The sequence below is a fragment of the Oenanthe melanoleuca genome, chromosome 4 (assembly GCF_029582105.1).
Source record: "Oenanthe melanoleuca isolate GR-GAL-2019-014 chromosome 4, OMel1.0, whole genome shotgun sequence".
Taxonomy (NCBI): domain Eukaryota; kingdom Metazoa; phylum Chordata; class Aves; order Passeriformes; family Muscicapidae; genus Oenanthe; species Oenanthe melanoleuca.
Window position 1 is genome coordinate 32,900,462 of NC_079337.1, and position 22,175 is coordinate 32,922,636.

Here is a 22,175-nt window from a genome sequence, read left to right on the forward strand (position 1 = left end):
AACAGTGCACTAGGATACTGTAAAGATAGCTCAGTTAAATAAAGGTGGGTCAAACTTCCTTCAGTATTAATCTTGAACTAGTAAAAGAGCAAGTAACATACCTGAAAAATTCCACAGAAAAAAAAAATCAATGACACGCATGCTATGAGGACACAATGAGAAATAGTGGATTAAAAGGAGAGGTGGTGTGAGGAGATTCATGCCAGGGCAGTACTTAAAGAGCTGCCTGATTTCCTAACGAGATCTCTCTTTTCAGGACCTTTCAACAGTCTTGAGAATCTGAAGAATTAACAGGAAGCTGGCAAATGCTGACCCAGTCCCACTTCCATGCCTGGGAAAATTATGGAGAAGATTATTCTGGGAGTTACAGGAAGGCATATGAAGGACAACGCAATTACTGAGGATAACTTGACAATTTCCTTTTACAACAAAGTTACCCACCTAGCTGACCAAGGGAAGCCAGTTAATATAATCTTTTTTGGATCATGCTTTCAATACTGTCTCTCATAGGGCCCTTCTGGATAAAATGTCCAGCAGACAGCAGGATAAACCCATCACTGAATGGGTGAGCACCTGGCTCATGGGCTGGACACAAAGCACTGTGGGGTACATCAGGCTGGTGACCAGCTACTACTGGGGTTCCACACAGCTCCACTGCAGGGCCAGGCTCTTCAAGGTCCTCATAACCAATAGGATGCAGGACTCAAAAGCATATGAAATAAGTTTGCCAATGGTATTCAGTTGGGAGGAGCTGTTGACTCCCACTAAGGCAGAGAGGTCCTGTAGAGAGAGGGCAGGGCAATCACCAACTGTATGAAGATCAAAAAAGAAAAGTACCAGATTCTGCACTTAGAATGGAAGAGGCAACCCTGGATGTACAGATGAACTGGGGAATGAAATGATGGAAGGCAGTGCCATGGCAAGGAAACTGGGGGTCCTGGCTGATGGCAAGCTGAATATGAATCATTGTGTCCTGGCAGCCAGGAGGGCCAAGAGTGCCTTGGCAGGCATCAGACACAGCATCACCAGCCAGGCAAGGAGGGGATTGTCCCACTCTGCTCTGCACTGGGGCAGCCTCACTCGAGTGCTGGGGCAGATTTGGGTGCCACAACATAAAAAAGATATTAAGCTATTAGACAGCCTCTCAAAGGAGAGTCATAAAGACGGTAAAGGGCCTTGAGGTGAAGCCATATGAGGAGTGGCTGAAGTCACTTGGTCTGTTCAGCTTGGAGAAGACTGAGGGGAGACCTCACTGCAGCCAGCAGCTTCCTCATGAGGGAAAACGGATGGGCAGGCACTGTTCTCTCCTCTGTGGTGACCAGTGACAGGACTCATAGGAATGGTCTGTGTTGTGTTAGGGGAGGTTTAGGCTGGATAGTAGGACAAGGTTCTTCAATCAAAGGCTGGTTGGACACTGGAACAGGCTCCCCAGAGAAATGGTCACAGCACCAGCCTGACAGAGCTCAAGAAGGCTCTCAGGTACACAGTATGTCGTTGAGGATGTCTTGTGCATGCCAGGAATTGGACATGAAGATTCTTCTGGGTCCTTTACAACTCCATCTATTCTATGATTCTAGGGGGTTGGAAGATGAGCTAAAGAATATCCTATTAAACATGGAAGTTTTAGAAGATAGAAATATAATAAAAATAGTCATAATATTAAAAAAGGCGAAAATATAATGTAATTCAAAACAGAAAACTGCTATGCTACGTAGAGAAAATAAGACATTAACAATGAGCTGAAGCAATTGGCTAGACATCCATTCTAAAGGAAAAATAGAAGTCTAGTGATCACTAAGAACAATTGAGCAGTGTTTATAAATGTTATATAAATGCTAGCATATCCTACAAAACATGTATGATAATTTCACATAGCTCTGGCAGCACTGCACAGCTTGTGACAAGGTTTCAAATGAGGCAGGAATTAAATGAAAAAGGAATAACAGGAGTAAGAAACCTAGGTCACCAAAAAGAGGCTGAAGGACTTGGTCTTAAGAAAAGATGATTCACATAACAGCTGTCAAATAAGCAAAAGACATCTGAAAGGTACCTGAAAAGAATACCACGATCAATATTACAAGAAGTAATTTTCTAAAATTGCTGCAGAGAAATAATAAGTTAGATATTAGGCAGACTTTTTAAGAAGAGTAGTGACATCTTAAATCATTGGAGAAGCTTTTTGAATCTTAATAACTGTCTTTACAACCAGGCTTAGATAAACCCATCAGGAATTACACCTGTTAGCTTATCTTGCTTTGAGAACATAGGTGGATCAGATGGCATCAAGCTTATTCAGTTGGGAAGTACAGTACAGACCTGCTCCAGTCTAGAGATTATTGCTTGCATAAACCTTGTTCATTTACTGAAGAGTTTGAAAGATGTGTAATGAAATGAGCTAGGGAGATGGCATGAAAGGAAAGAAAAGTAATGCCTGTACTGGTTTATTGATCTTAGATAATTTCGTACTGAGTGTATTTGTGCTCTCCTGAGCTTTTGAAAACCTGATATATGATTTGGGACCATGGTAAATATTTTTAGATAAACTAAACCAAAAATTAGTTAAATATATAAATGGTTTGCAATTTGAAATATGAAGAAAAAAAATCCTTGAATTGAATATCCACATCCCACATATAATTTATTCACTTTCATCTGCAGAACAATCATCTATTTGTAGAAAGACATATCACACAGAGAGACAATGTGTGAGACAGCTGTAAATTAGTTGCTATTTGCAGACTTCTCCAAATGTACAGGGAATAAAGACATATTAAAGTAGATGAGAAATTTAGTTTAACTGTCTGGATACCATATAATAAAAGATGTAAGAGTGCACTGATGACAATTTCCTGATTAGATAAAAAGGAGGTACGTCCATTCTGTGTATTATGTGAGTGAAGAGCCCCCTGGAAGAAGGCAACAGAATTAGGATTGCATTATAAGTCTACCCAAAAAGAAAGATAAAGTCCTTGTATAACATTGACTCTGGCATTCCCTACCATTTTATCAATCTGCTTTTTCTCATAGACTTAATTCTGTTTCTTTTTGAGAATGCTACAACCTCAGTGCAAGATAACATTTTCTCACAACAGTACTGTCTTGCAAGGAATATCTAGTAGGTTTTAAACAAAACAAACTCAAACTAAGTAATGAGGATACCTGTGACTTCTCTGGCAAGTAAAGTACAGAAGCTCATGAACAGAAGCCTTGAGGTACAAGCTGCAGACACTCCCCTCCAAACCCTCTTTTCCATCTGTATGCATCCTGGAAGCAGATCTGGTACACCCCTACAGCACACAAGCCAGCAGAAATTAGCTGACAGGATATCCATCTAGATATCTGGTGAATACTGTGTCCATTTTGTGCTTCAATCCCTTCACACTGAAAGACTGAAGTTAGGCCAGATACATCAACACACCCTTTTCTAAACAGAAGCGTTTCTGTAACACTGGACAAAGTGTGAATTCAGTGTTAAAGATTATTTCAGGTATTTTCATTTGCTGAAGTACTGATACTTACAGAAATGCTTTCTAGAACACCATCATATTTAATACTGAGCAGTTTGTAAATTACTTTTTAGACAAAGGTGGTTCCTGTCACAAACATGGGTGGCCAGGGAGGGTAGGGTGAATGTTGATCAGGTGTGTTCCAGGTCCTGTTCAACACAGACCTTTACCTGATACAGAACATGGAAGAGAGGTAAAGGACTGATTCATGCAATCATTTTAGGCTAGCTTAAAATGAAGGCAAAAATATGGCCAAAGTTAGTGATGTGGTAAAGTTAATTTTGAAAATTTTATGTAATTTTGGATTTCTTTACAAAAAGCAGCCAAGAAGGTATAGATTTCAAGCCAAATGCAGTTAGGCATAATGCCAAGAAACCACATTTTCAATTAACTCAAGCTTAAGAAAGGAAAAATTAATGTGCAAATCTATCCATGAAGCATCAAGCAGATCTACAGATGCTTTTTTATCTCATCAGTAACCTCCTAAGCACGTGTATTACCTAAAAAGCAGGAGTCTGGATAAAAAGCTTTTCAGCAAACAAGTACTACTATTTAAAATGAAAACAACTGTTGAATATATTAACCATAAAGACACATAACTAGCATTTTGATCAGAGAAAAACAGGAAAAGTGTCTATTGAACCAAGACTCTGAGCAAAGAAAATCTTTTGTGCTTAAAAGACAACTGATGATGCATTGCTTATGAGAATGCTATTTTCATGACAAAATGAAAACCTAAATGCAGAGTTTTCTTCCCATCCACCTTAATAGCTCTTGTCTATTTTCATCAGCGTTCTACAGTGCAATAGTATAAAATTAAAAGCTTAAAATCATTGAAATCAGGTTAATTAGATATTCAACCCTTCTCAGACACTCTAGAACACATATTGAGTCACAGAAACATGCCGATAGATGCCTACTGGGATTATTTAAATTAGGCACCTACTTATCTTTGCTTTCCTACTTTGAGGCTCTTAGAGACACATGATGCTTAGGAGCTTTTGCAAATCCTTCAAAGAACTTATCTGCTTTTAAAATCAGCTGTCTGAATTTTTAGACACCTACCCAGTTTGGAAAATATATACCTCACTATGTTATTCTATACATAATGCAAAAAGGCTAACTAGTATTTTACAACATCAAGTAAGAAAACAAAGCTTACTTAATGCCCTACTTGAAATACACTATTTCTAGTAAAATAAGAATAATTAATAATAATGTTTGTAGCATTTGTTTAAAAAATGTAATATATTTCCTCACATCCAAATTAATATTTCAATATTTCTTCAATACAATAAGTAGTGTAAAAAGGCATTTCAAATAAAAAATTAAATTGTGTTTTAAAAAACTTATTCACAAAAGGGTTAATATGTGTTACAAATTATATCTTGCTCTTGACTTATTCCAAAAATATAAACATAGATGCAGTCTGAAAATTTACTAAAAGCTTCTTGTAAGCATGCTTAACACACAAAAAAAAACCCTTTCTGACATATACAAGCATATACTTAAATCCATAAATTCTGGCTCTTATTCAGAGCTCTTGCCTGTATAGTCCAAACCTCAGCACTTCATCACGCTCCTTGTTTCAAACTTCTCCATTATATTTATCCCACCCAAGGCAAAGATGCTCAGAATGTGACTCAACACTGTGTGTATGTGAGATCCTTGGTGAGCCCCACTGCTGGCATTCAGTAATTTGCAATTTGGATAAATTTTCTTGAGAGACAGAGAAATAAACATTGCTTATATAAAATTAACTTTACATTTTAAAGTTCCTACTACAAATTTGAAATTGAATTAACATTCAAAGAAAAATTTTAAAGGTGAAAAAACCCATTTCAGTCTCCTACACAAACATCTTAAAAATAGCTAAATATATTGGTTCAAAAATCAGCTAGTAAAGCTCTCCACTAATTTTCATCTGGCATACAAATATCTGAATAATGGCAATAGTAAAAGAAGTAAAGGCAAAACTGTAATACTTTATAACAAGACATAAATGGCTTACAAAACTATGGATTTTTTTTGTTAAAACTATTTGCTCATTCCTAATTAACATGCATTATCACTATATTTTTAATGTGATATGACTTCCTAAGTCATGCTGGCTGATAGCACTGCTAATTAAATAAGTGCAATTTATCCAATTATATCTAAGTTGAAATATTTATGAAGTTGTATCTGACCTAAAATAGCATCTAAAGTGCATGCTCATTTTAAGTACAGCAAAAATAATAAAAATACTAAAAGCAGCCTGCTTAGACCTAGACAGTCCTTACTGGGTTATCCCATAAAAGTTTCAAAGACATTTAAACTATTCTTTATCAACTATAGTAAAAAAAAAAAAAAAAAAGGGGGGGGGGGAGGGAAAAAAAAAGGAAAAATAAATTCTATATAGATAGTTACAAGTAAGTGAAACACCTAGGCACTTTTCAGTTTTCTTATCAGCATATTGCCTGTACAGCTATCTGCTTTTTTGCTCACCTAAAAATGTATGCTAATTCATTTGAACTCCAAGTGTTAGATTTAATTTATTAAACAGTCCAAAATACAAGGCCCCATGTGATATTAGTGACAAAAATATTTATGAAATTCCACATTCATACTAGTTTTCACTCTGTCAGGAAAGAAACAAGGTGATGTACAAGTGGGAATTAACATTCCAAAGCATGACTGTTTTTCATATATCACATAACTCTTCTTGAGCTTAAAGAGATATGTCTTGTGTAGAGGCACACAGAACTATGCCTAAATTTTTCCCTTTTGTGCTGTTAGTACTTTATTTCTAAAACATGCAAAATTTTTCCTTGTTCTGTGACAAATCCATATGGATTAAAACCAGACTTTTTTCCTTGTTGGAATCTGACAAAAAAAAAAAAAAAAAAATAAGTTTCTCTTTTGCTCCAGGCCATCATGACTAGTTTATAGCACTACAGCATTACTGGTCTAAATCTCTGTTATTGTGTGTGAAACACAAATTTCACAGTATTTCAGCTTCTTTCTAAATGCAAACGTTACTAAACTTAATTACATGTTTTAAAAATTTTAATTTGAATAATTACGTTTCTAGTAATTTTTACTTTATTTGCAGTTCTGTAGCTAATTGCTACAGAATGCTTTCACTGGGCCAAGATCTGAGCCAGTTCTCATTTGCCATTTGCTTGTTTCCATCTCAACTTCTTTAACCCCATTCTTCTTATAAACTCTCCAAATCTGTTCCCTAGGATGACGTTATTTCACTTCATGACATTTTTAACCGTTCTCTTTCCTTATTAAAAGCTTCTTTTCCATTTTTCAGAAATAAATGCCTGAACAGTAGCCTCCCAATATCATAAAAATCCTCTAAACCCACCTAACTATTGAATTATTACCATCCTTACCTTCTACTCTGCTGAAACCATGTTTTAATGAGCTTTCACTTGGTAAATCTGAGGCAATTGTGTCTCCTGATCTCCTTGCAACTGACACAGCTCATCTCTAGTTTCTACACTATTTTCTCAGTGCCTTAATGTTTCAAGCAACTACAAAACATAAGAACATTATTAATTGTCTCAACACCCAGACCCTTCTCTCTGTTGGTTTCTTTACAGAACTGTTCCTGCTCCACAAGGCTAACTATGCAAGCTCCTGTGTTCATTTCCTGTGCATTTCTGCCTGCATATGATGTGGACACACTTTTCTGGAAAATAATTGCTGTGTGCTATTTTAGTTGCAATTCCAGTTACAATATTTTGAATAATATTTTCAAAATATTAACCTCTGATGATTAAACCTCTCAGAGAAAGACTGTTCTCCACCTAAGTATGTACGTCTCTAATGCAATCTAAAGTTTAAGAAACCTGAATATTTAACTATAATCTCCACTTTCAGGCTGTCCCATCTGACACTCAACACACAAATTTGCATTTGGAATTCTGTTTTCGTATCCTACTGCTGTGACAGGAGAGTTCTTCAATAAACACTGATACTTCTTTCACTTACCTGTTCATCCTATCCTTTTATTAACTTTTCCTTACAGCCTAGATGCTTTCTATTTTCGAAAAAATATAAAACTATTTAAAAAAACCACACAGAGAATCCCAGTATGACTCCATGTTTGAGGGCTGGAAGGCACCTTAGAGATCATCTAGTTCAGACTCTCCTTCCATGGGCAAATAAATTTACTTTCCTCAAAGCCCTTTCCAAGCTGGCCTTGAACACTTCCAGGGATGGGGCATCTACAATATCTCTGGGTACCTGTGCTAGCGACCCATCACCTATATAGTAAATTTCTTCCTCATATATAACCTCAATTTACTCATGGTCTATTTAAAACTGTTCTCTCTTACTCTATCACTACATGCACTTGCAGAAAGTCTCTCCTTTAGATCCCCTTTCTTGGCTTCTCTGGCACCTTGGAGACTGATTTTCTCATTAATACATTCCAGGAACCCCATGGAATGCTTATGCCCAGCTGTATTGTCCCTCCAAGAACACAGCTGAAGTCCCCCATGAGGACCAGGGCTTGTGAAAGTGAGGCTGCTCCTATCTGCCCATAGAAACCCTCATTCATTTGTTTTTTCATGATAGGTTGGGGTGGCCTGTACCAGTTCCTCACCTTAATGTCACCTGTCACTGTCTCCCTTTAATCCTGACCCTTAAGCTATTGGTCAGCATCTCATCCACTCTGAGGTGGATCTCCATTTAATGGAATTACATAGATGAAGCCTTTGGAAAATATTTTCCAGTCCATGAAGTTGTTTTGGTTTTTTTTTCCTTTATTGAAATATTAAACTTTAGGTATCTCTTAATGTAAATTCAATCTAACAAATATGATAGTCTGGAAATGAAAAAGAGAATCAAATTAAATGCTCATATAAATATATCATCCTAGTCTAAGAAATACTGAGTTGCTCAGAATTTCAAAATATTAAAGTTTCTGTAAAGCATTTTATTATCTAAGGTATTGTCTTCTTTCTCTGTAGCTTTAGCAGCTATTTATTTCGAGCACAGTAAATAAAGAGGAGATGAGCTATGTATAATTTGATATAATTTGAAATTTTTAGTACACCAGCCTATTTGAAAATCTGGATTAAGTAAAGTTAGTCACCCTTATGATATTTCTCTGCTTTTTTTTTTTTTTTTGTTTTTTTTTTTTAAATACCAAATTCTAGCAATATAAAGGCTCCAAAAGATAAAATTTCAAGCCTTACTGGCAAAACACATCCATGTCTGACTTTCCAGCTTTGGCTAATCTAATTTCCTTTTTTTTTTTTTCTTTTTTTAACCATTTAAACATTAAACAACCAGTTTCTACTATTTCTGTAAAGATCCAAAGTATACTCCAGGATCAATCAAGCATGATACATTTTATTTTTATCACTGTCTATTCATCAGTCTCATTCAAGAAAAGTTTGTTACAGGGTTTTCTTTGTGGGGCTTCTTAAGGGGAGGGAATGGGACAGAAGGGCTGGCCATTGTTTGTTGGCTGTTTTTTGGGGGGGGAAATTTGTTGCTTTTTTTGTCCCCCATTTACCAACTTTTTTTTATTTGTCAGTGTACCTCAGCAACAAGTTCATTGTAACAGTACAAACCAGATTTGGTCTGTAGAAAGTTTTACATTTTTCCACTTAGAATTGGGTGATTTTGGCTAGGTGTTTCTTGGGCTAGAGACACAAATCTTAATTTTGATATGCCCCTTTGGACACAATCTACTTATATTAGAAAAACAAATCAGTGCTGGTAGAGCATCTGGAAGAAGCACTTTTGCTTCTTCAGTTGCAAAAGTATGCTGTATGCTGTCAAACAATTTATTTCAGAAAGATTACATTATTTTATTACTAAGGATGGCAGGCAATGATTTAACCTTATTTCAATTGACAGTTAAGTCTACAGCAGATTGCTTAGTAACAAGGCAGATGAAAATGGAAAGGCATAGTAGATTAGAAGTATTTTAGAAGTATGACTGACATACATTGAATCAGGCTTGTGAAAAATACTTTCATTTACTATTACAAAATATCTATTTTGTAATGGCAATTCTGTTTCTAGCAATCTCTCCTGAAGTAGAAAAGAATTTTCAACAGCTCGGGCATGTGACCTGAAAGCTCACAATACACTAACCAACACATTTAAATCAATGTAAATGATATAAAATCATAATCCTTAAAATAACAATAAAGATTTAAAAAGTCAAAACATATTTTTTATGTTTCTTCCCAACAAGCTGTCTTACACCAAATACACTGCTAAGAGATACATATTAAGTTAATTTTAAAAATACCCAAAATGAATAAAATAGTAATGATTTTTAAAATAAAAATGCTGAACATGGGATACCTGAGAATAAAAAAAACTTTCAGATAACATGCAAAATGATAAACAAAACTTGAATGGAACATTACACTCACTCCTTCACACACTCCTTCCTTGCAATTTTATCCCCAACTCTTTCAAACTTCCTCGGAGAAAGGAATTGTAATTTGGCAGACTGAAGCAAGTATTTGAATATTAAAAAGATCTCAGTCCACATACCTGTCTATCTGTGGAGTCTTTCAAGATTTTTATCCTTTTTTGACTATTTTTCTACACAGTTTGCATCTTGGTCTGAGAAGCTAGTTTAGACCCACTCACTACTTTTGAGAAACATAATTTTTATTGCCATTTATACATGCAGGGTTGTCATCAATAACATGAAGCTTTCATAGGTAGGAGAAAATATATTTCACAAAAAATTCACTATCAATATGAAGCCATCTTGAGGAAATTGTTGCTAACAACAGAACTGCCAAAGCAATTCTTGCATAAAAATATAGGGCAATGGGCATAATTTAAAGATTAAGTTATTTCTGCCATGTTTTCAAAATGCTGCAAGCACTGTTCATTCATCTTATTTAAGGTTAGATTTTGTTAAAGTGTGACTGTCAACTGCATTCAACTTAAGAGAAAAACTTCAGCTTATAATTTGGTATTATAACAAATACCAGAGCTGAAATCAAAATATGCAAAACCCACTCAAAGGAAAAGTCATCTGCATGACGTATTTTTTTTTTCCCCTCTTGGCCATTTTTCTGAAAGTCCAGTTACAATATAGTGCAATATGGGAAAATTGTTCCAGCAGAAGCAGCCAAGCCTGAGCATCACCATCTCATCCCAGCTACACCAGCTTTACAGAATGTGCTGCACAGCAATGAGTTGCCTCTCTGGGTGAAAGAGTGGCAGCAGCTGGGTTGCTGCCTCAAAACAACCCATCTGAGCTGCACTTCATGCCCTTTTATTTCCCTATTAATCCCAGGAAAGATGAAGCTACAAACAGGCTGTGTATTTCATGGAGAGTGTCAAGTATATGGGGATACTAAAGCCTTATGAGACAGCACTGCTTGACAATTCCTAGTGTAAAAATGCATAGTGCACTTACAAGTGCCAAAGTTTAGAGAAACACAGAAGGTAAAAACAGATGAAGTGTAGAACATATGCCATATTATTTAAAGGCCATTACGTTAAAATTGTACCACCGCTATGCCAAGAAAATGGCAGGATCCCTTTATACTGACTTTCTTCTCACACAATGATTCATGCTCACTTTGATTACTCAACATTTCAGCATGTAATATTTTTGTTTCAACATTCTTGCAATGCCAGTAACAAATATTTTACATCTGCTTTTCTTTCACACTGACTTCATGAGACTAATTGTAAGCTGAAAAAATAGTAAACCTAACCTGGACTGCAAAAATGAGCAGGAAACAGAATATTCTTACCTGACTCTGAAAAAAGTTCAGTTTAGGAGATAACTTCTTTCTAGCTAGTCCACCTACTGTATCATCTTGTTTTGCTTGTTTACTTTCCAAAGCAAAAAACATATATGAAATAGCTATAGTTACATAACTTAATTCAAGCATTTCATGAGCTTGTCTTGAAAAGGATATACTCCCAAAAGAGCATCCATCTGACAAATGTCAACTGCCTGGCTGTGTTCTACAATACTATTACTATTTAATGACTTACTTTCAGAAAACGTATTATACCATTTTCCAGAGTTATTGACGAACGTTTCCTAAATACAAAAAAGTGCTGTATAAACTCCTACTGGAGCTTGATGACACAATGAAACAAAGTTTGCCTGGAGTACAGGAACACAAATATTTGTCTTTAGTCGATTTTTAAAAACAATGCTCTTGAAACAACCTGGCAAGGACCTCTGCTTTGATGTAACTGCAGTAAAGAATATGAAATCCTCAAATCACTGAAAAGAAATGAAAATAAATGTTTACAGGATAATATAAATATTTCTGTGGCAATAAACATTTTTAGCATTTTTCTTACATAAACTGAGATTTAAATATACTATTACAAGGTAGTAGAAGTAGAATCTTGCAGAATATCCTTGATGGCAGATTACTTCTGCATTGTTTGCATGCAAGGCATATTGAGGTTGGATAACATGTAGGTGCACTGACTGCAGCACTGACAATGCACTGGAATGGGAGCACAGTGTGTCTATTTAATCCACTCGTTTCTCATCATTCCCTTTGAACAGCTGCACTTTTAACATATGAACTGATTTAAAAATATCTGCATCTCATCAATATTTATAGACTTTTGTACACCTATTCCAGACCAGACCATGAGAGGCCAGAAAGGTCATTTCTTCCTATGGAGCTATTTAGAACACAGCATTCCTAAATGGTAAAATAGGGAATAAGCAATGAGGTTACATTGGGGTTAACTTTGTACTACATTAGGAAGAACATAGGGAGAGATTGCAATAAGTGAAGTATACAGTATTTAAAAAATAAAAAAGTTGTTCATCCAGTATTAGCTATATTAACTTTTCTTGATCTATTTAAATTGTAGAGACTACCATCTGTATAGTATCTGTGTGCAGCCTGGACTTGAGACTTAAAGACTGCCTGAACCTCTGAAAGGCAAGGCAAAGTAAATACTAAATGAAAGCATCACCCAATGTCTAGTAAGATGCCAGCATACTTTTAGCTCATTAAAAAAAAAAAATCAGCAAGAGATTACCATTAATGAAAATCAGAATATTTTTCAAATTCCTAAATTAAAGTCAGAGTGTCAATGTAAGGAAGTATTTTTTAGCTATGCCAGAATCCAGAATTCATTTTCAGGGCCTCAGATAACGTGGTGTAAGCATTAGAAATTTTTAATTGCTTTCTCTTAAGAAAAACTAGGATTCTAGACCAAATCCCTAGAGTTAAATATTCAAGCTAGTAGAAAAAATGTTTTTTAATGTCTAAGAATTGTCAGGGTTTAAAAAGTACTAGTTAAAGATGATGTTTTTATTTTATCAAGAATAAAATATCCTTGGAGAAGATATTTGGTATTCAATTCAACACCTAGTCTCTCCTGGAAACTAATTCTTTTTTGTAAACTTCGTGTGACTACAGATGGGTAAACTTCAGATATGATTAATTTATGATTAAGTAAAAACAAACAAAAAATTGTGGAAACTCTAAAACTCTTTAGATACTGGGAAAAATCATTAAAGTATTTTGTTTAAAATGTAATATGGGTTTTTTTCTTCATAAGTAACAAACACAGAGCTTTTTCATCTCCATTAATTTAATCTGTTATTATACTTCTCTTGAAGCACTGGATATTATCTACTAATGAAACAATTTGTTAGTGTAAGGACACAGTGTCAGTAAGACAAAATACAGTAGTTCCTTTCACACTAATGAATTACATGTTGTTTTTGAGAAAAATGGGTTTATCAAGAGCCCATACTTTTTTCCATTAAAGAAGACTCAGATGTTAGCATTGCCTGATCATTCTTATGCTCAAAGTTTTAATGAAGGATGCTAAACAAATTAATCTGTTTTCAGCATTATGATGTCCTTCCATCTCACAATTTCACCTTTGCCCTGTACTAATGCAGTCCCAGGATTTTTGGACTTCAGCAAGAGCAGCACAAAATATTTCATCCAAACAAGACTGGGTTAACTGACAGTAACATTTTAAAATTACTATTTTATCTACAAATATGCATGACAGAAAAGACAGGAGGGTTAAGGACTAGAAAGGAAGATTTTATATTGATCTTAAAACTCATAATACACTGTTGCAAGGAAAGATATGCAACAATCACTTACATTATTAATTTTTTTTTTTCCTGTATGTTACATCTGTGTCTAAGTGCCTGTAATTTGAAGCACACCTTCAATGCTCAACTGGAAAATCTGATTTAAAATGCCTATTCTACCCCCAGCTGGGGACACCCAACACTTTCTTGCTTACTCAAAACCCCACCATGGTGTCTTGTCACACTGCAGAGCACTCAGTGTGCTCGGTTACATCATGGAGCACCCTTACACTCTGCTGCTATGGGTATTACTGCCTTATGATGCTTAGGGTTTGCTACCATTTTGCTTTTACACCATGCAAAACTCTAAAATTGTTGTAGGTTGTATCTGTAATACATATTTTATGCAAAACAAATAAATATTGGTTTGTGTTACAATACATTACTTTATTTTCCAAGAGCTGGAATTGACTGGAACAATGAAAGATTAATTTAGATCTTTATTCAATTCTTACCTGAGAAGAATATGTGTGACCATCTGATCCACAAACAGGATTGGTATAAACTACTGGACACTGCTTGCAGTTTGATGAAATGGGACCACCCCTCCACTGTTTATGGCCTAAACCAGCCTCTTTCATACTGTAAGTAAACAAAAAGTATGTAATTCTGGTAAGCAGCAGTAAAAATAGAACATGTTCAGGGTATTTTAATGAGCCTTTACAAACAGTAAGCCATACATAATTTGAACCATAAGGTTTTCTTCTATGTAAAGGGCTGCCAATGTCTTTGGCATAAACTTCTTTACCTTTGTACTTTACTCACGGTAGTGATACTTGATGCTTGTATATTATTTCACTTTCTAAAACATCAGTAGAAGAAGATGATTAAGATGATGCTTTGGACACTGTTACACTTATTGATCAGTGAAATATGTTGGAATTACATGGCACTTACTCTTTTTGTTATTAAACAGTATGAATAGAACTATTGTATCACTACTGGTATTTTATGAGGCAACATTAAGGTTTTAGAGAACTGTATCATAAATACTTCTATAGAAACAGGGAGGTGGTCTGTTAGCCCCCTCTGAACACTGTCTTTCACTGTTTACAATTTGCAAAATTCAGTCAACACTCAATATAAAGTTCAAAGGGAAAAAACATGTTAATCCACTGGAGCACAGAATCAATCTACACAAGCATAAATGTGTATCCCCATATCTATATAAACATATAGACATATAAACATATGTATATATGTTTATATACACTCTCTCTATATATATGTTACTCTATATAAACATATATAGAGCTAGGTAGATTATTTCAATTTAGAAAAAAGACTAAAAGTCTAAAATATGTTACTGATGTTTCTTCCCAATACTTTTATAGCTTTCAGTTTGTGGTATATGGCATCTTGAGACAGGCATGCTTTTTTCTCTGAAGCTTTCAATTAATTCTCATTCATTAATTTTTCCCATTTTTTTCCAACCATGAAAGCATTTAGCAGTCACTGTATCCTGAAACAGCTCCATTATGATCTAAAAATATACAAAGAAGTTACTTCTTGTATATAAATTTTTAAAAAAACAATAACGCATTATTTTTACGCCCGGTTTTTGATTCTTGGGATCTTAATGAGGAACCTAAAATTAACTACACTTAGAATACAGCAATGACTTATCAGGACACACACATATGTTCAAACTTATAAAATATCAAATCAAGTATTCTTTAATGAAGGAGAACTCTCTCAGAACTCTTTCACCTACAGATAATCAATCACTATTTTTGCTAGTAATGAATCACTGTTTGAGAAGACCTCGTCCAGAGATGGAAAAAGAAATATGAGAAAAGAAACTCCTCATCCTCTGGTTCCATAATGAGCAGAGTAAAAGGCTAAAAGCACTCACCTAACAGTAAACTGTTGATGACAAAAAAAAAAAAGCCCCATTTCCAAGTCATGCTAATGTTTACATGCTGTGAATAATTTTAGCTGTAAATATGGCTTTTTAGACAAAAAAGAAAAAAAAAATCACAGGAATCACAGAAGTTTACATTCAGGTTATGCTGTATAATGAAATTCTGAACTGCATGGATTTTTTTACAGTGTAAACAGGAATCAGATTCTGTACACAGAAGCTGTCAGTTACTACTGAAAATTCCAGAAATAGCTTTAGTTATATGTAGGAGAATGAGTAATAAAATATCAATAAAGGAAGTTTTTATGTCCACCAGGAAGTACTACAAAGAAAACAATTCAAACATATCACCTCAATTAACAAGTAAAAATCCTTTCTGATGAGTTGCATAATTTAAAGACAAAGTAAAAATCATTTAATTTCTATTATAGTAAAAAAAAGCTGAACTGTACCTTTGCTTATGTACAATATATAGTTATAATCAGATTATTGCTGCTCCTTTCACTTGACAGAGTTTTCCAATCATTCACATGAGTTCCAGCATCATTAGATTATATAGATGGCTGCATCTTTCTCTAACTTCTTGTTACTTTTATAGCTCACAATTATCCAGAAGTGCCCCAGTAGCCTGAAGCTACTGACAGGACCGGCATCCCAACTACCAACTTGATGCAATTTCTGATTATCAGAAATACAGTAACTTTAAAATGCTGTACAAATCAATTGCAGAAGTTCCAGACTTCAATAGAAAGAAGCTCATTAGCATCAGTAAAAACCAGACTGGAAGCAGAATTTGTGAGACACAAAGGGGGATGTGGTGTATAAGCCTAAAACATACCAAAGAAAGGACTAGTTGTGCTTAGTGTTTTAGCATATATACACCCTTGTGCACGCCCTTGATGAAGACAAGAAAAGATAAAGGAAAAACAAAACCCCTCGTTTTAGATGAAGAGAAGGAAAAGAAAAGAGGTGTCTCAGAATGGATCGCACAGAAGATGGAAACAGAACAAGCTGAGAAGGTAGAAATTGCAGTTCTGTGATGAGTGGAGAGGTATGAAGAAAACAGAAAATGTTTGATATAGTCAGATAAATTACCTTCCTCAACTAACCTCTGCTTTGTTAGGCTTTTAAATACAAACTGTCTCAGAGTAGTCTTTTAAACTGAAGAGTGTCAAATTTCCCCTTTTACACAGAACTCCTCTGAGACCTTCAGCAGATCACTGTTATCAAAACTGTCTTCTATATAACTAACAATTTTTTGGTGAAAAACAGAGAGATCTGTATTTTTCCAAAATTGTAATGAAAGGCTCAAGAATGAAGAAATTATTAAAAAAAAGATACTTTGAGGGTATCAATCCAGGCCTTGGGAATGATTTGTATGGATATCTATTCAGAAGCTTTATTACAATGATGTTGAAAGTGGACTGTATTATCAAAGCTGCTGAACAGCGTTTTTTTGACTGTCAGACACTGACAGGCAAATATGAAAATTCAATTAAAAATATTTTTAATGCTATTTATGGTAGATACGTGCATTTCAAAAATACCGGAATAACACATTTTACTTATGCATTCAAATTGTCCTTTCACCATTATTTTAACTGCATTGAATTTGCTTCTGTTGATTTCTTTGTAACCAGGGGTTGGATTTATGTTTTTAAGCTAGGCAATTATCACACATACAAACTATTGACATGGAAATAACTAAGAAACTACTATGATGATAAAAATTATCTTGAGATATGATCATTGATGTATGTCAACAATATCCTGAAATAGGCACAAAATTGTAACATATATAATTAGTTATTACTTATGTAAGCCATGTAGATAAAGCAATATATATTTCCATTTTAAAATGTTAAGACATGAAAAAAATAGCAAACAAGGCAGTTATTTCACTTTAATAAATCACTTGTTTCTTCCTTGTATTTATTATAATTCAATATGCAAGAAGACCCAGACTACTGCAACTTGCAGTTAATTAAATTTTGTCATTTAATTTTGCAATTCTACTGCAATCACTATAAATGTTCTTGCACTTGTTAGTATATTGTCACATTAAATATGATGTCATAAGAAAGTCAACCTCTTCCACTAAAAATTTCCTGAAAAGGCTTTGGTACCTGCCTTGTAATAAAGTAACTATTACTCAATGAAAGCTCTGTCTTATCTGATATTGTTGACACCTAAAGGTTAAAATTAAATATATGGGCTTAATTTACCAGCAATGCTTCTGATTGCATTAATTTGCATACACCAAACTGTGCATGCCTGCCTAGAAACATAATTAGCCAATCTGCCCAATTACTCTAGCCTATGTACCTGTTTGCATACATAAACTTACCTTCCTGTATACACAGTGATTGTGCCTGCAAATACTTTGAGAATACTTAATGTAAGCCATTTAAAATTTAGCTTTGAGCAACTCTTTGGCAACATGACTTATTTAATGGTATCTATAAAATGCATGAGTGCCCAATTCAATTGAAAAACAGTATTTTATAGCTAGATTTGATAATCTTCAAACACATTTTTTCAAATACAAACTGGTCGAAAAAAGTCTGAGTTACTAAAAACTAATCTTTGAAAGAATTCTTGCAACTCTTCTCTGATAACTACTTTGCATCCTTAGGAGATTTTAGAGTTATTCCAATTTAGAGAGTCTGCCTGATTGTGTTTTGCCATGGCCTTTGGGGGACACAATCAGGCTGTGTCAGATTAACATAATCAGAAAAACCACTTGTATCATAAAATCTAAATTGCTTTCTTTAGAGTTGCCTGAATTTCCTTCAAAGTTGCCTTTCACGTAGAAGCCTCTTGGAAGAAAACTATAGTTGTTGATTTACTACTAAGATCTTTCTTTCAAATGTCAAAAACCACTCAATTCATTACTGCCAGCCTTTTTGAGTACTTTCACTTGTTTCTTTACTTTGCACTATTTCTAAATAGAAGAAAAATCCGTCAGAATAGTAACAACAGAATTAAACTGAGATAAATAGAAGAAAAATTAGTAAATTGATGTGGGAGTCAAAATAAAATATATCTTAGCAACTTAAGAATTAACATTGTTGGTAAGACATTTATATTTATTGATAATCAATCTTAGTGTAGATTGAATGAGTTAGCAAGTGTACCATTTTAATACGACAAAAATACAAAGACTACATCCCAACACAGAAATCATAGGATCATAAAATGCTTTAGGTTTGAAGGAACCTTAAAGATCATTTCCTTCCAATCCACCTGCCATGGGCAGGGACACTTTATCCTACACAAGGTTGCTCAGAGCCCCATTGAACATTGCCAGGGATGGGGCATCAAAAACTGCTTTAGGCAACCTGTTCCAGTGCCTCATTACCCTCACAGTGATTCATTCTTTGCTAGAATCTAATCTAAAGCTACTATTTTTCAGTCCTATCACTAAATGCCATTGTAAAAAGTCCCTCTCCAGATCTGATCTCTTGCAAGCCCCCTTTAAGGGGTACTACAAGGTCTCTCCAGGGCCTTCTCTTCTCTGGGCTGAACAATCCCCATCTCTCTCAGCCTGTCTCTGCTGGAGAGGTGCTCCAGCTCTCTGAGTATCTTTGCAGTCCTCCTCTGAATCTGCTCCGTCCCATCCACATCCTTCTTATGTTGGAGGCCCCACAGCTGGAAGCAGCACTCCACGTGGGTCTAACAAGAATGGAGAGGAGGTGGAGAATCCCCTCCCTCAGCTAGTGGCCATGCTGCTTTGATCAGCCCAGGATTCAGCTGGATTTCTGGGCTGAGAGTGCACATCACCAGCTCATGCCCTGCATCCCCAAGTCCTTCTGGGCAGGGCTGCTCTCAATCTGTCCATCCTCCAGGGGATGTCAGGGGGTTGCCCTGACCCAGGAGCAGCACCTTGCACTTTGCCTTGTTAAACCTCATGAGACTCCCATGGACCCACTTCTGGAGCTTGTCCAGGACCTCCTGGATGACACCCCGTCCTTCAGGAGTGTCAACAGCACCACACAGCTTGGTGTCATCTGCAAGTTTACTGAGACCCATTCAGGTAGAACTTCCTGTCCAAAACTATTTATGGATATGCCTACTATGGATCTGACAGAGTTCCATGCATATCCTATATATTTAACTGGAAATGGACACATACATATAGCTCAAGCAGATTTTGCTTAGCAAATGCCAGAGATGTGGAAACAATCCTGTTTATAACAAGACCTCATTTTCTGTCACAGAAACCATGCACTCAGACTTTTCTGCAGACAAATGCAAGCTGACCCTTAACATCTGTAATAACTCTATTAAAATATCTGCTTAAATTAGCAGATTGATAAAATTACTTCAAGAGAAACAAGTGAAGCACATTTGCATAAACAATACCTAGATAATAAGAGTATTAAATTACCACTTTTACCTTTCACCCCTTTTTACACTTCCATTTGCTGCATGACTGTTTTGCCTTTTATTCCTACCTACTCTACAAGTCCCACTTGGAAGTCCTGAGCTACAGACTCTGGTAAACTTTAGACTCACCCACTAAAGGTAAGAGTTGAGCATAAACTATACTCTCACTGTCTCTAGGAAATCTAGGCATGCTGATCAATGAGGCAGCAAAGCACACTCCATCCCACAAGCATCTGCAGTTCAGACCATGAGAATAGGGAAGAATGGAATATATTTCCCAGTTTACTCACAGCTAGGTACCTAGCCTTTCTACTAAGGACCGAGGTTTTAATATGAAATGGATGAATAACCTTGGCACACACTACTGAGGAAACTACTCAATTATGAAGAAGAACTATCAGAAATTAGGTGGTGTGGAAGGAACCATGTAATGTAAGAAAGGTAAAACCGCAGACAGAACAAAGATTGTTGAACAAGGTCAGTCTGGAGTGGAGGTAAAAGTAAAAAGAGACAGAAGTTTAAACAGCACTGAGAATCAGTCCATTTCAATGAGCCACAGAAGTCAACATGTTATACTCTGAACTTTCTGGCCAGCAAAGACCCCCTGAGTATCTGGAAAGAGGGGAGAGCATCATCAGTACAGTCTAACAGCAAATTAGTCACAGATAAATGTCGTGTCCATTGAGCAACAAATAATTTTATACTTTTTGGTGGTATGTATTCTGCCTACAGGGCCTTTGTGCCCTGTAAAAACTATTTGAATAAAGTGGTCCAGAGAGCAAAGATTATGATAGTTTCACAAGTTAAGCATAAGCTGGAAGGAAGCCTTGGATGAAGCAGGATGTCTAATTTGGCTCTTCAGCATAGTTATTTTGGCATCCAACATAGGAGCTGGAGAACAGTAAAGTTAGAGAAAAAGGTATTTCAATTATTTTGGAACTATATGAAAATATATCCTAATTTAAATGATAAAGATGTTTCCTTTACTACGTATTGTTTTCACATATTAGAGATCATACAAAATTACCACTGATTTTGTAATTTTTAAGCTTATCAACTCACCTACTGTTTTTCCTAATTCAAGTTTTTAAAGGACTTCCTGTAAGAAGTCCTTCTTCATATAAGAACTGACTTAAATATAACTTCCTTCCTTTCAGTGGATATATGCATTTTTACTCATTCAACAGACTATAAGAAACTAAAGATCTCCTAACTTACAAAAGTTATTTAAGTGTTACAAAAAAAAAAAAAAGGCTAATAATCAATAGTTAATTTTTTCACAACATAAACAGTTAGAAATAAAGTTCCAAAGATTTGAATAGCTTCAGGGACTACATGGGATGCTCACAATTTTAAATCATTCCGAATTGAAGCATCAAAAAATTTAATACACATTTTAGTTGATATAATACATACGCAATATTGCAAAAGAAATTGAGATTCATATACACACATACCCCACTTTGGTAAAGCAATTATGTATTATTTTTAAAAGATTTTTAATAGTGTATATTAACTTATAAACTTAGACTTCACCTTTTGATCACCAAGGTATGCAAATGTCTTTCATAACCGCTTTTTATGCTAATCTAAGTGCTTGACCTTGTCATAAGGCAGTTTTAATAATTTCTTAGAGATATTTGTTACCTTTTCTTAGAACTGTTTTCATTTTATAAAGCCAAAAGAATTACTAGGCACATTTTAAACCTATAATTTTCCACTCTGCAAAGACAGAACATTATATAGATATTGTGTTTACTCAGTTTAGAGAGTTTACCTCTTTGAATATAAATATATTCACTATGTATTAGTTCTATTGGAAAAAGAAATCAATTTGTGTTCCAAAGGAAAGCAGACATTTTTCAATGTTTTCTAAAGAAGATAACAAAGACACAAAAGTAATCTCTTTTTTTTCTCTTGCACCTTATTTAATAAAGTAGAAACGTTTTTTTTTTAAGACAGCAAATAGTTATCTTCAGGCAACAGACATAATTTTAAGAAATAAATCTAATAACCAGAGTATTGTGTCACATCTTAAATTATTTGTAGTTTTCTGAACAGGAATCCAAAATTCCTTAATGGTAAGAAAAGCACAACAATTTCATTTGATTATCATCCTTTAAATGGGAGTCTTATGTATCAGCATGTTTAGCAATTGCAAAACTGCAAGGTAGGGTAATGGTTTACATTATTCAATGATTATATATCTACTGTTGAGAGAGAATTCAAGGTTATTAATTCAGAATCTGTTTTGCATAATATGATGCTTTCTGTAACCTGCATTTGGTAGTCCAATTAAAGGCACAGTTGAGTGAATAAAAATAAACAC

At 35.0% G+C, this 22,175-nt stretch overlaps 1 protein-coding gene across 2 annotated transcripts in view; it reads right to left on the bottom strand.

Moving 5' to 3' along the window:
* SPOCK3 (SPARC (osteonectin), cwcv and kazal like domains proteoglycan 3) overlaps positions 1–22,175 on the bottom strand; it is a 168,617-nt gene that overhangs the window by 57,904 nt on the left and 88,538 nt on the right. Inside the window, exon 5 of one of the 2 annotated variants that reach the window (XM_056490546.1) lies at positions 14,049–14,175. The exons of the other annotated variant lie outside the window; for it this stretch is intronic. Within the exon in view, the coding sequence (XP_056346521.1) occupies positions 14,049–14,175 (127 nt within the window). The remainder of the gene's footprint in view (positions 1–14,048; positions 14,176–22,175) is intronic. 2 annotated transcript variants of the gene reach the window in all.